Genomic DNA, 14,655 nt, shown 5'->3' on the forward strand with positions numbered 1-14,655 from the left:
AGGAACCTGTTTGATACCTTCCAGTGAACCGTATTTCATTCTGATCTCTGAACTTGTTCCACCTGCACCATTGCTTTGTGTTTAGGTGTGGCAAGAAAAAGATTTGGTAATTTAATATGGAAATTGCTGTCTACACCCTTCTCAGGAGGGGAAACAGAGAGGGAGATGCTGAGCTCTCCTCCCTGGAATCCAGTGACAGGACATGTGGGAATAATTCAAAGCTGTGCCAGGGGAGGTTCTGACTATATGGTAGGAGAAACTTCTTCAGCAAGAGGGTGATCAGTCCCTGGAAGAAGCTTCCTTAGAGAGCTGGTCAATGCCCTGAGCCTGTCAGTGTTTAAGGGACATTTGGACAGCATCTTAACAACAGGCTTTACCTTTTGGTCAACTCTGAAATGGTCAGGCAGCTGGAGTAGATAATCCTTGTAGGTTCCATCCAGCTGAAATAGTTTATCCTATTCTATGTTCTAAATGGAGAGGTAATTTTGTAACAGTTGTACTCCATAGCAGAAGAATTTTTTAAATTTTTTCTTTTCCTCTCATCTGTTCTGTAAATCACAGAGAATGCATAAGATTGACAAGAAGCAAATCATTCTTGTATCACTGACTGCATAAATTAGTCCATCACTTCTGCCCTCTGGCACACAGAAGATTCATAGGCATGCAGCTTTTAGTTCTCCTACTGCTGTGAATTAGTTTGCTCAGATGCCTTTTGGTTACTTCTTTGTTTCCAAGATCTCTGAGAAAGTATCCTTGTTTTCCCACTTTTCTGGTAGTTCCAAATGAAGCCTCTCTTTCCTAGACTCATTAAAATTTCAGTCAGAGGAAGGGAAACAAATGTACCAAACAATGTAAAACTTGCTTATTAGAGCCCCAGGATGTCTTAACAAGCAATCAGAATCATGCCATAGTTAGTTGGACAGGGTGGTGGTGGGAAATGCAGGCCTGGGAAGCTTTTCCTTTAGACTGCAGGTTATGAAAGGACTCCAGGAGCAGAGCAGTGATTGGCAGTTGCAACTCTTGACTTCAGTTTAAGGCTGAAGTGGGGAGATATAAAATGTAATGAGTTGGAACAGGAGAGCCAGTAGGGAATATTAAGGCTGGTACAGTTTTAAAGAGGTGTGTACAGTTAGGGAGAATGGTGTTATTCCACCCCAATGACTTATGAAAGTGCCAGGGATTGATTATGTTGGGAGCCCCTATGTAATTGTGTACAGCTATAACCTGCCAAGGTACTTCCTGCTGCCAGTTTGTGCCATTGTGGAAAAGAAAACAAACCTGTTTTAGACTTTAGGAGGGCACATCGCTGTTCCCACAAGCAGCACAGGTAATATTCCCATGTTTCAAACTGGACTGAGCCTTTAAACTAATTTGTAGTTCTGTAGGGTTTCAAACCGGTAAAATCACTGCTTAAGAGAAAGGAAGTATTTATTCTTTCAAAAACAAGGCAAGATTACTAATTTTCATTTTAAGTAGTAGATTCTTTTCACTACTTCATTTCTATAGTAGTGTCCTTTTTTTTTTTCCCCTGGAGAAAGGTTTTTCACTTAACAGAGTATTTTTGCATTTAAACTGTATCTTCTATTTAAAAGAAGGGTCTTTTAATTAAGCATTTTATCCTGCAGAAACCAAAGAACAATAAAAAACATTCCAGCCTTGAATTGGTTATAGATAGTATCTTAAAAGGTATCCTTTGGGAGACCTTGAGTCTTTACATTGGAATTTTGAAGATGAGCAGATCTTGAAGCTGTTAAATACGTGTCTCTTGGTTTTGGCGCTGAAGCCCCCCTCCCCCGGGGCTGTGTGTAATGCTCTGTTCTTTTTCATCATCTGCACTGCTGGAGTTGGGGTTTAAAAATGCACTGCTTGGAACATTGGCCCCAAATGTCAGCTCTCATTGGCCACATCACTGCTGGTGGTTTTAGCCAGAATCCCCAGCCTGCTCGCTGGCCTGGGGCAATCCTGTGGCTGCTGCAAAACACAGCTCGGGCTGAGACCCACAAACCAGAGCCTCCAGTCTTTCCATCTTCCTGGAGAAATTCAGTGCCAGTAGGACCAGAGCAGTGGAGAGGCTACTCCAGTGGCAGTGAGCATATTGTTTTAGTTATTTAAAAGGGGAAAAAATAGGTGGAAAAAAAAAAGCCATCTGGAGCATTCTTAGCTTGGGGTGCTGTGGCCTTAGCATACAGCTGCCAGGGAAAAGCCCATGGCCAGTGCCCCACAGCTCAAGTTCTGGCAGTGACCAGTGAACATCAGAAAATGCAAAAATGTGAGGGTTGTCACTTAGCAGAACACATTGAAGAGCAGCAGGAAGGCATGTTCAGTAACTGCTCCACAGTCTCTCTTGAAAACTAAATCTTTAAAAAATCTGCATTCTTCGTTCTGGCTGATCCCATAGCTCAGCTTGAAGGAACTGATTTGTGGTGTTCCAGTTTGGATTTGCTGAAGGAAAGCTCTTGACTCTTCAAGGCCTTTCAGTAACAAATCTCTGGCAGTCCTGCAAAGGGGCTGCTTTTTGACTAATCTTCCCATTTTCACAGGAGACTGTTCCTGTACAAATGCATTGACCCAAATCTGAGCACCACAGCTGGGTTCCAGTGAGTTCCCACGGAAACAGCTGTGGCAGCAATTGCTGGAAAGGGTGCAGCAAATAGGGTGAGCTGGGGTGTTAGTGGGTCAGTCAGCAGTGAAACTGGTGGGTCCCCAATGTGTATTGTGAATCACAGTTTAAAATTATTATACCAACCAAATGGCTGTACAGAGTTATCCAAATGAGATAATATTTTAGTTTGGCAAGGAATTTGATCCCTATTTGCTTCAAAAGCATGTGCTGAATTTCTTTTTAATTAGACTCATTAAATATGGTGATGTTAGCACTGTACATCACGTTGTACTAATGGATGTCCCCTTTGCAAATAGGCCTGCTTTGAGAACAGCTGATGAACTGCACCTCCTGTAATGATGCCATGCCACATCAGGGCAACTAATAATGAATCTCCCATTTGTGAGGCTGTTCACTTTGAGAACAGTACCTGAACTGCAGCAAGCTTTAGCAGACCAGTCCCTAACTGCTGTTAGGATCCAGAACAGGTGATACAAATAGAAACCCATGGAGTAATCATAGGGAAGAATGCACATCTGTCTTATTTACAGGTGCTTTTAAGATATTTGGCAACAACAGACTTTTTTCCTAGTAATCAGGTAATTGTCATCTGGAATTAATTCTACTTTTAAAATGTTGTTTGGAAGCATTTATTTCCATGCTGAAACTTTGTTTTTCCATTTTTTGAGCTTATCAAATATCATTCCTCTTTCAAATCAATATTCAGTTAGCTATTCACTTCCATTTTCATAACAAAAGTCAATATTAGCTCTAGCAGAGATTTATTTTCTTGAATCAATAAACCAATGTGTGGCAGTACATATTTTAACAGGAGAGCAGCTAGGATTGCAGGGGGTTATTTTTACTATATCACCATGTGGTGACTGGGAGGCAAACTGTTAAAAAGAAAGCTTTAAGAACAGAAAGGAGGAGTTACTTGGAAGGTCAAGGGATCCCACTTTCAATTTTCTACGCATCTGTTTGAACTGTTCAATGTAATTGTGTTTCTTACCTGTAAGATCCCTCTAGAGCAAAAAGTTGTTTCATAAATCTGTTGGAAGGGAACTGTGATTTCTGATGTATGATTAGATTATACTGCCAGTACTTTTTTTTCCTTCTAACACTTAGTAACAAAATAAGGCATCACCCTTCTGTTACAGTTGGGGCACCTGGAGGTCAATGGTCATGGTTTTGGCATAGCTGCATTTATACTGAAGCACCTAAATGAAAGTTCTGGTTTTTGCAACAGCTCAGCTTTTGTGATCAGTCCTCTTCATCTGAAAAATATGCCATGCTCTGTTTCCTCAGAACTCTTCAGAGCTGCTCATACACTGCTCACAGTCTATTGCCATGCTCAGTTAAGTATGCAACTCTGTAGTTAAGCTCCCAGTTTTTTGGTCGAACCATGAAATGTTGTGGGATTTCTTTTTCAAGTAAAGGTATTTTTCAGTCCCAGATGTTTCCAGACTCATATTAACCTATCCTGACTATGGAGAAATGCATACTTATTTGGTAGGTTATTGTTGTTGTTGCTGTTATCATTATTATGCATTGCTGTACATACTCACCTGATACTATTAATTATTGAGAGTTGCATACCAGTTGTGAGGAACTACTTGTAAAATTAAGAAAGTTGGATGTACTCCAAGAAACTTCCTGTGGGGTCCACAGTCACTGATTGATTATCTTTTCATTTGGTAACATTTCTATTCCTGCTACAGCTACTGAACAGGCTGGTGATAGACCTGAACGGCATTGGCTCTGGAGAAAGGACTTGTATATAATGATGTGTTGTCAATATCTAAGGCAGCAGAGCTTTGGGTTATAGAGAATCCATAATCCTGTGGAGTTTTGTGCACGTTGCAGATATAGCACTTACAGCTTTTTCTCCCTGAAATGTTTTTTCAGTGGATTTTCCCTTCTGGTTAGAGGAAAGCTTGAGAAATTAAATTTTAGCCCTAACAATCAAAATCTCCCTAAAATCAATCTTGCCTTCTGAAAGCTGTTACACTGGATTTTTCCATAATGGACATATACACACACACACACATAAATGTTAGACCAGTGTTAGCAGAGTTTCTTTCGCATATTTTAGAGGGTTTTTCCCTCTTGATGAGAAGGAATTTGTGAGAGGTGCTGCCAAGTGTCTGGCTCTTGGACACCTACTACTGATGTCTTATGCTTAATATGTCTGCAGTTTCTGGTTGAATAAACTTAGTGGGTTTGCAGGTCAGAGCACGTAGGTCTTGCTAACCTGTGCTCTCCAGTGCACTTCTGTGTAACGTGTTCCTGGTAGTTGAATATGAGGGTCATTTCTGAGGGGAATATTCTCCAGAAGTCTTTAACCACATTTTGAGAGAGGTTTTTTAGGTTGTTCTTTTTCCTGACTCAGTTTCCTTCTTTAGTGGAGCAGAAAAGCTGACTGTTGCTAAGAGAGTTGAGAATGAGGGGAAACTTTCCCTACAGTGTATTACTGCTCACTTGAGCCATGATTCTGCATCTTTTTACATGCAGCCTTTCAGCAGAGCCATGCAGGAATTCACTCTGGTAGGATACACCTCTACCAGCAATGGAGCTCAGTATTCACAGTCCATGAAAACACAAACAGAAAGAAGCACAGGGTATCAGTGCTCTTTGCTGAAATTCTGGTGTGTCTCAGAGTTCGGCTGCCTGGAGTTGATGGAATGGAGATGAGAATTGGTCCTCAGTCCAGAAGTGTGTTTTGCTACAAGTGTTTTCCAGCATCACTTTTCTCCTCTCTCAGTGCACTATATTTGATCTTCCGCTGTGAGACAGGCAAGACAATTAGGACTGTGATATGCTATGATAATGAGTGCACAGAGATGGTAGCAACCTCTATATTTAGGCTGCCTTAACATTTCCACTCTAAAGTAATCACTCAAGCTCTCCTAAGTACTCTTACTCAGCCACTGTTGGCAGCAGGCATTGAATGCAGCCTCAGATACAGTCTTGGGAATTAGATGTTCCTCTATGAAATTTTGCTCACGTCTGTATGAGTTACAAGGCTTTTGAAACTCGCCATTCCTCTTCTCTCCCTGGCTGTAAAAATAACCAAATGTGTGTGTTCTGTAGAGCTGGGCTCAAAATTGTGCTTGCAGTGGTGGGGCTGTGTGGGAGCTTGCATCAGGAGCATTGCAGAGGGGACAGACCATGGGCACATCCCCTGCATGCTATTCCAGATGTGCCATTAAACCTGTCGGATTAAACACAGCACTGGGCTCATGTGGCTGCCGTGGACAGACTTAGACTGGGATCTTTGTGTGCACAATTAAGGCACAGATGGGCAGCTTAGGTTTCCATGTGCTGTAGAGGAGAGCAGTGTCCCAAGGATGCTACTGAGTGTTTCTGTCAGAAGCCACCTCTTTAAGGTCCATCTGTTCTGGCAGCAGGTGAAGATGTTCTGAACAAGGTTAACAGTGGCTTGCAGCATCGCATTCCTGCGCTGCACCCTCTCCTCACTGGGGGCTGTTCTCACAAAAGCCAAAAGGTAAATTAAATTGGATGCTTTGCTCCAGCCGGTACCAGTTTAGATATTTCCAGAGGTACAGATAAAGAGAGTTTCTTTTACTTCTTCCCTCTTCCATCCAGTGTACTAAAAACTCATTTTCTTAATCTCCAAGACACTGAGAACAGATGTGTCATCAGTCACAACAGTGGAATATCTCAAACCAGCTACTAAGATCTGGATGAGCACATGCATACCTTCCCCTTTTTCTGGATGTAATCTCTCCCTGTGCGATATTTAGAGGAGAAAATAGATGATTTTATATATTCTAGTTTTTAGGAAATCAGAACTTCTAGTATTCTTTCTACTTCATGCTGTGTCATGAAATAAAAGTTTGTCTCCATTCTAAGCTTTTCTTTACACAGAAGTAGCCAACAGAGCTCTAAATTTTGGCTGGCTGCTGAGGTCAGGAGGGCAGAAATACATAGATGAATGTCTTCTACAGTTTATTATTCCTAATCTTTCATTTAAATTGACCCTGAATGTGTAGGAATCTTTGTGTTTACAAAAAGAAAAAAATATAGGATCATACATGTTTTTAACAGCTTTCAAGAGTCCTGGTTCTGTAATAGCCTTATTAATGTTTAAAATCAGAAACCAGATTTAAGGTAAGAACACTGTTCACTTTTCTAGTACTTTCCACTTGAAGACAGACCAAGCGAGATCATACTGAGAATTGTCTTGTCAGGCTTTCAAAGCCAAAGCAAAACAAGCAAATTAACTGAAGTTGGCTTTGCCAATCTCTTTAATTACTTCTAGGATAATGAGATCAGGTTTTCCCATTTTGACAGTGTCACCATGAAACAGGAGGACTTTGTGGAATATTAAGTGATCTTTTAATTATGGAAGAACAGTTCAACCGCAACCCTAAAGTCATGCAAGCAAAAGGTATTTTGATCAGCTGTTTGAAGGAGGCTTGTGGAATGGAAATTTCAAATTAGGATGTGTCTGCTATGAAATTAGCACTTGATAAATTGTAACCCACAAAAAAGTTGCAAAAAGTCATTCCTCTAATTTGTTTGGTTTCTTTACATAGGTTGTACTTTAACTGCTTGCCCTTCAGCAGGGCCTGGCTGGGGCTGTGCATGCAGAGCTTATGTGAGCAGCCTGCATTCAGATTCCAAACTGCTGCTCACAGGAACAGTCAGGGTGAAATCACAGCACAGGGCTCGGTTTCTTTGAGTAGAAACTTATGAATTACATTTTGTTTCAGCATCAGAACTGTTAGGGGCAGCCCCTCCTCAGTACTTCCCAGAGTCAGGACTTGAATGTTCCGAGCTGCTGCTCTGGGGCTGTGAGGTTGTGTTTCCTCGCCCTGCGTGTGTGGAAGCAGGCAGGGACTGAGGGTGTTGCTCCACTGTCAATAGGCTGAAAGTGTGGCAGGCTCTTTCCTACTCAGGGTTTGTCTGTGTGACAGTAGCATCTAGAGGTTTAAAAAGGAATTAAAGCCCAGTTTGCTAATGGCTGCATATAATGTACAATCCTGGAAGAAGACAGGAAAGGAAATACAAACACAGGCTGAGACTGTAAACAAGCAATCTTTTTCGCTACATGCAGTGCTTGGTACATGATGCTCTGGTTTCTCACTCATCCCCATTTGACCCTGGAAGAACTGCATGGAGTTTAGAAAAGCTATTTGGAGTAGAAATCATTAATCTGTGAATAGGCTGCATAAGTGACCAGCCATGTTTGGTAATTTTTCTGAGCATTAGCAGTGCCCTGGAAATGAGGTTGGGTTAGGTGGGTTGTTACCATCACCAAAGCCACTGTCACTATTCATCACTTAAAACCAAAGTGGAGGAAAAATATTGCAGCATGACAGAGCTGTGACCACTGTGCCTGGATTTGGTTTTATTAATCCAGCCTCTGGATTTCCTGTTTGGAGTCTAACACAGAGCTCAGCTGGAAGGCTGCAAAGGTGATTTTCTGCTCTGTGAGTTGAACGTGCTGTGCACAGGCCAGGTGATGACCATCCTCTGCTCTCCCTCCACAGCTAAGCCCTTACAGAAGCCATTGCTTGTTTGGCAGAAGACTTAAGTCTCTCACAGTGCTAAGGCTAAGCAGCAGCAGCATCACCATGAAATGGATTCTTGCTTTCTCTCCTGCCTCAGTGTGATCTCTTGTGTTTCAGATTGCCTACGCTGCAGTGGACTGTGCCAAAGGACAGAATCACGACCTGTGTAAGCAGGAAGGGGTCGATGGCTACCCCACCTTCAACTATTACAACTACGGGAAATTTGTGGAAAAATATACTGGAGATCGAGGGGTAAGTGAAAGCAAGAGTCATCACCTGGTACAGGGAGCAAAGTCTCCTCTGCCTGTCCTGCCTGCAAATGAAAACTGCAGAGTGAAATTTTACTGTGCCTCTGCTGGTGTCTTACATGGATGAATCATAGTGCACCACACCCCTGTACATCTCTGCATTAGGAACAATCTTGGCCTATTTTTAGGAGCATGAGAAGAGGAAAAAGGATTCGATTTGGTAATATTCTTTGTGTATTTTATTCTTTAAGCTGAAGTCTGTGAGTGAATTTGGACTGAGTGAAAGGGAAGGGTTTATTGCATGTGCTGCTGGCAGAAATGCCAGAAAACACAGGGCTTAACTCCTGTCAGTTCTGGATCGCATGGACACTGCAAACGTGTTACAGATCCACCAGGCTGCCAAATGGTGACAGACCATTGGTTTTATAGCCAGGACAAAGCTGTCCTTTGGAGACTAGAGGAAAGTAAATATCTCATTTGCCCTGAATCAGATTCACTCCTGGCACTCAGGACGGAAAGACAAATTGTGCCATCTACCCCTGGGCTGAAGTTTCATTCTTTTGTCCTGCTGTGGCCAGCTAACTATATGCTATGAGTGCAAGAAATGGGGGCAGAAATGGCATAATGCCTTCAGTGGTTGTAAAGTGCCTGAAAATAAGGAAGCAATTCAATTATTTGTGGGCCGCCTTTGTCGTAACCTCCTAGAGGGAGGTTACTCCTCAGCAGCCATTGATTGCCTGGGGTCTGCAAGAAAAACTTGGGGTCTTTGAGCCATGCAGTGATTTTGAAAAAAGATTCTTGCCTGAAAGTTATTGCTGCTGTTAGAGCTCAGAAAATTATATAGAAGCATGAATTTAAAAGCCAGGTTCTGAGGTTCTCTGTTAGTCAGGATCCTGGGGAAGTCTTCATGGAGCTTTGCCTCCCAGTTTTCTTCAGCATACTTGGACTCCAGTAATTACCATTTCGTGGTGCTGATCCAGCCGTTGTTATGGATACTGTGTTTAGTTCCAATTCTGGATCTTTTCTTAAAAGTAAAGATAGGTGCAGTAGCCAACAATTGAAGTAAGATTTCAGCTGCAGTTTTTGCCTTTCTAACCTGTTCTTAGAGAAACTATATATGAAAGGAAGGATCCGTGGTGGCTGATAAAAATAATTTATATCCAATATAGGAAATAAATTATTTTTATGTAATATTTATATATTTTATACACTCTGCAGAGCAGGAGTGCTCTGAGGCCACAGGAGTTAGGAGATATTTATCCATATGCTGGAAAGTGGACTAACAAATCCCCTATATGCACCCAACCTTTCTTGGGTAAAAATTAGCCAACAGGACCATCCTGGTCTCTGCTGATGGCTGCTCTGTTCCCCTTCCACCTCTCTGGGGACCCTACGGTCTTCTGCTTGCGCAGCATTGAATTGGGGTTTGTAATCTCTTATCATGGTAATGCTGGAGGCAGTGCTTATCACAGTGCCTGTCATGGGGGCTGCTGATTGCCAGATGTCTCCAGGTGACAAAGGGCTGAAGCTTGTCACTTCGTTTATTTTCAGTGGAAGAATAATGAATAGGTTTAGAAAAGCTTTTTGTTGTTCAGCCTTCTAAAAGCTTACCAGCCTTGTGGTTTGGGTTGGATTTATTTTGTTTTGTTCTTCCACAACATTCTTTTAAGTCTTTAACTTCTGTTAGTTGCTCTCTACCTTTGGTATTTTCCCTCTTCATCACCAGTTTTGAGTGGTGTGTTCTGTGATTGTTTAAATGCAAAAATGGTCAGATTGGGTGAGAGCAGTGTAACTTGCCCAGAAAACTTCAGTGTTGGGGTACCAGTAGACAGTGTATTCCAACACAGGTGTTCACACCTCCACCCATCTGAGCCTTCTGAAATGCCTTAGTGCTGTGTTCACAGCTTTCCTTGGAAAAGACAGCTTTCCTTGGAAAAAGAAACTGGTGGCATTCAGCAGCCTTAATTCATAAGTTGGTAAGTTGTTGAAATACAGAGGTTGGCTTCTAGACAACCAGGTTTGAGATTTTTGATAATAATTTTAATAGTAACTTGAACAAAAAACAGCTATTTCAGTCATTGGAATGTTTGGAGAAGGAGAAAAATTGTGATCAAAACTATTAGAGAATGAGTGGCAAATGTGTGTATAGTCAACAAACAATCCAGTAACTGCTTTTAAAATGACACAAATAGCATACAAAGGCAGCTTGAAAATGTTTTTCGAGTGTTTTCAGTAAAAAGGCATCAGTAGCACTTCTGTGACAGATTTTACCTTGTCCTATGAGTTTTAGGGACTTTTTCTCTGTGTCCCATCTCTTCAAAGTCTGACATGTGGGATGTGCATGGATATTTTCCCCTTGCAGTGGAGCAGCACAGGACCAGAGTATGGCACGATGAGGCAATGCAGAAGCAGTGACTGCTCCCTGGTTTCTATTCTGCCGTGGGCTACAGAAACTAAACAACTGCTCCTTAGTTTATATTCTGCTGGGATACAGAAGCTCAAAGTGTTCTTGATGCATTGTTTTGCTTTGTTGGTAAAAATATGACCCGTATTTTTCTTCCTTCAAAACCAGGAGTCTGGATTCACCACTTTCATGCGGACCCTGAGAGAAAGAGATCATGAAAGAGTAGGAAAGAAGAAGGATGAATTGTAGTTTCTGCCTCAAAAGAAGCTTTCCGCTGCACTGTGAATGGTTCCAGGTCTTTTGTTGATGCACCTGAGACTTCACATATTCTCAAGACAGAGACTTTTTTTTATAAACAGCCATGGCCATTTTGTACAATTTTGAAATAAAGTGAAACCACTTGATTTTTAAAAGGAAAATAAATTAGAATGTTGCCATAATGTTTTAAAGAAAACTTAGCATTTTCTCTCATGTTGGGAGACTATGCCCACTGACACTCCTATGCAATATTTTTGTAGTCTGTAGTGTGTCTGTAGGTGATGTTGTTTGTTAGGGTGAAATTTTCGTTCCAGTATTGCAGTACCTGTAAAAAACAAAGGGGAGGGGACACGGTTTGGTTTGGGTTTCTTTTGTTATGTTTTGTTTAAATCAGCGCAGGAAAATGGGATTTATAAGACACACATTTATTCAATTGAAGTTTTTCATTCTTGTGAAATAGTTATGTGTTCTTGACTGAGATTTGGAGGGAACAATTTTAAGGTGCTCAGGGATAAATAAGGTATCTGAGTTAATGAAGACATTCAAATGGACCAGTCCAGATCTGTTAGTTTAATTTAAATCTCTCTGGTCTTTAAATCAGAACTGTTTACATACCTTTATAAAATGTATTGAGTGAATTAAGCCACACATTAAAAATCAGCAGAGCATGGGTGAAATCAGATTAAACCCTCCTTCTTTGGCATCGATACTGTCAGTATATCTGTAAGTTATGGCAGGAATGACTATCTTATAGGGGTACATAGTTATTCTTAGAGGGTACACAGTTTCCCTTCAAGTTATGATTGATTGGGTCATATCAAATATGTGTTGTAAAGTGTTATGTTCAACTGTTTTGAGAAATGCATAGTACTTCTGGTAATGCAGTAATTGTGTGTATTACCTGTTTACATTCCAAAAGTTATCTGCATTTGTAAGAGGGATTTTTCCTTTTTGCTCCTTAAGGAGTTGCACAAACAATCTCTCTCTGACAGTCATCACTGTAAAACCTGTATCAGCAGCAGTTGAAATGTGTTACACTTTTGATGCTTAAAAAAAAAAAGTTCATCTGGAGGTACCTCTGTCTTCGCAGGAGGGGAGAGGGAGGGGCAGGAAGTTGTGATTCACTTTGAACTAAAAATAAATTTTTAAAAGGACAAGTATTTTTATCATTAATCAGCCTTGTTCAGCTTCTTCCCCACTGGACGAATGACCACAGCTGGTGGTGGCTTAGGAAGAGCCGGAGCATGCGGGAAGAGTTCCAATCACCCGTGGCCTTGGGAGTGCTGGGCAGCACTGCAGGTGTGTGCTGGGTGAGGGTCACACTGCAGGTGTGTGCTGGGTGAGGGTCACACTGCACGTGTGTGCTGGGTAGGGTCAAACTCCTCTGCCCTGGCACTCTTGGGGGCACAAACTGCTTCTCACAGCAGAGAGCTGTGACCTGGCTCTGAAATGTTCCTCTTGCTCCTCAGTCTGTCTCATTTTCTTGCAGTTGGGATCTGCGGGCTGTGCTGAGGGGCTGCTCAGGAGGTGAATGGCATCTTGCCTCCTTCCTGGATGTTTTTTCCTTCTCCCTCTTGCCCAATTAATGGCACTGTATGTTTGGCACCGTTAAGCTGCTGAAGCCATTAGCGAATATTGTGGAATACCAGTAGCCTGATTGGCCTTGTACAGTGGCCAGCTTGTTAACCATAACATCAACTGGAATGGCCATGGAGCTGTGCCAAGTATCTTCTCTTATTAGGCCTCTTCACCCAAAGAAATCAGCTGCCTGATAGTACATAATATCATAGTGTAAAAGTAGCTTAATTTATGAAGACTCTTACTCTGTTTTTTTCCTTTCAATTAGCACAGTTACTTATGTTGTGTATAGCACTTTTGCAGAAGATCATGATAATTCTTTATTTCAAGCTATCCTCACATAAGTAGCAGGCACTCTGCCCTGCATTTAGGAAACAATACATATTGATGCCATTTGATCTCAAACAGGAATTCTTCTGCTTTTAGCAAACTCTCAAATATGATCAGTCCAAAACTTGCTGCCTCTTTTGATCTCAGAGTCAAAGCAGCAGGCACTAACGAAATACAGCCTCCTGAAAATGTTGAGCATTTCTGTGCATAGGCTGTGCCTATGTTTGTGCTAATTGGTGAGACATGTAGACTTTTTCAAAAATAAGAAAGGAAAAAAATGATAGCTTGCCAATGGTGACTTCACTAGTCAGGATCATTCTGAATTATAGGCTTCAGTAAATGTTTAGGATAAGACAATTGCACACTGTGCTTCCGACCAGTAATTCCTTACAGCTGGTTGCACAATAATAAAATTAAGAATTCTCATTTTTCCCTTCAGTCTTTTGTCAGTTACTTCTTGGACTTGGGCCTTCATTTTTTCTTGACTAAAGAAAAAATGTGTTGTGCATGTGTTAATGCACAAATATAAAATATTTGAGAATAATTTACCTTCTGTTAGAGGGTCATGACTCATCTGGTTTATGGTTTGAATGGTTTTTGAAAAATACAATTTTGAACACCATAAATGATTACACCAAATGGCTGACAAAAGCCTTAGTTACTGTGAACTAGAGGGTACCAGGAGCTCAGAGTTTTCCTTTCAAGCCTTTTTAATTAGTGGGCCAGGTCTGGATATCAGGCACACTGTTTAGTTCTGTTGCCTCCAGTAAAGCAAAAGTTGGTGTTTATATTTGCTAGTGAAGTCAGTTTAAGTTTATAGTCACATCAGTCATGTTGAAATTGAAATATGTTGTTATTTTTTACAAACTGTGAATGAAAAAATACATGTAAGAGCTCATATTTTCTGTATGTAACTGGTTGGTCATTTCACACATTCAGACTTCCCAGCCTGTTGTAGTAGATGCGTAGCCCAGGCATTGATAATCACACAGGAATTTCTGCCATGGTTAAAAGTGAGTAATCTGGGCTTTCAAGTCATGAATCATTTATCAGCGAGAAACTTAATTGCTGATAACAAATGGTTTGCAGTGAATCAGAGATTCTGCTCTTGCAATTATGGGTTTGGTCTTTCAGTCTTTTTAAGGTGTGATTCAAAGGTCTTGGACATCTGCTACATAGTTAACCCTAAACAGATTAAATCTTGTCGAGGAATGGTAAAATGTGTACACAGCAGAGAGGCTGAGCCAGGGCTGTGCATCATTTTGTTACCCACTGTTGGCTTAAACAAGATACAAATAGCCCGCAGGGCTGTGTTAGTCCTGCTGTGTGGCTGGACCAAGAGATGAAGGGCAGCAGGGCCAAGCATTTTCTGCATACTGGAAGGAAATGGTTTTCCCATCTAATGAGAGAGCCTGAGACGTTGGATTTGTTTCATCCATCAAAAGGAGGAAAACGGAGGGAAAAGTTTCCAGGACAGTGAATGCTCTGGGATATGGCAAACTCAAGTTGGGAGTCCCAAGATGAGAGTAAGCTTCTATCCCAGCCCCTGCGACCTCGGAGGCTGATTTGGCTCTGTTGTATCCATCTATCTCTGACCCAGTAGCTGTGTCCGTACTTGTTCAAGCCAGAGCAACTCCTCCAAGAGAGACTGGAAGAGATTTGCTTTCCAATCTGAGTCAAGAAAAGCAGCCTAAC

The 14,655-nt window shown here is 41.5% G+C and overlaps 1 protein-coding gene across 1 annotated transcript in view; it reads left to right on the forward strand.

Moving 5' to 3' along the window:
* The window catches only part of PDIA5 (protein disulfide isomerase family A member 5), a 98,830-nt gene extending 86,632 nt beyond the window's left edge, over positions 1-12,198 (forward strand). The window contains exons 16-17 of the mRNA XM_041405275.1: positions 8,260-8,394; positions 10,963-12,198. Of these exons, the coding sequence (XP_041261209.1) occupies positions 8,260-8,394; positions 10,963-11,043 (216 nt within the window). The 3' untranslated portion in view covers positions 11,044-12,198. The remainder of the gene's footprint in view (positions 1-8,259; positions 8,395-10,962) is intronic.
* The last annotated feature ends 2,457 nt before the right edge of the window (positions 12,199-14,655 follow it).

This window comes from Onychostruthus taczanowskii, unplaced genomic scaffold (assembly GCF_017590055.1).
Source record: "Onychostruthus taczanowskii isolate IOZ18803 unplaced genomic scaffold, ASM1759005v1 scaffold10, whole genome shotgun sequence".
Taxonomy (NCBI): Eukaryota; Metazoa; Chordata; class Aves; order Passeriformes; family Passeridae; genus Onychostruthus; species Onychostruthus taczanowskii.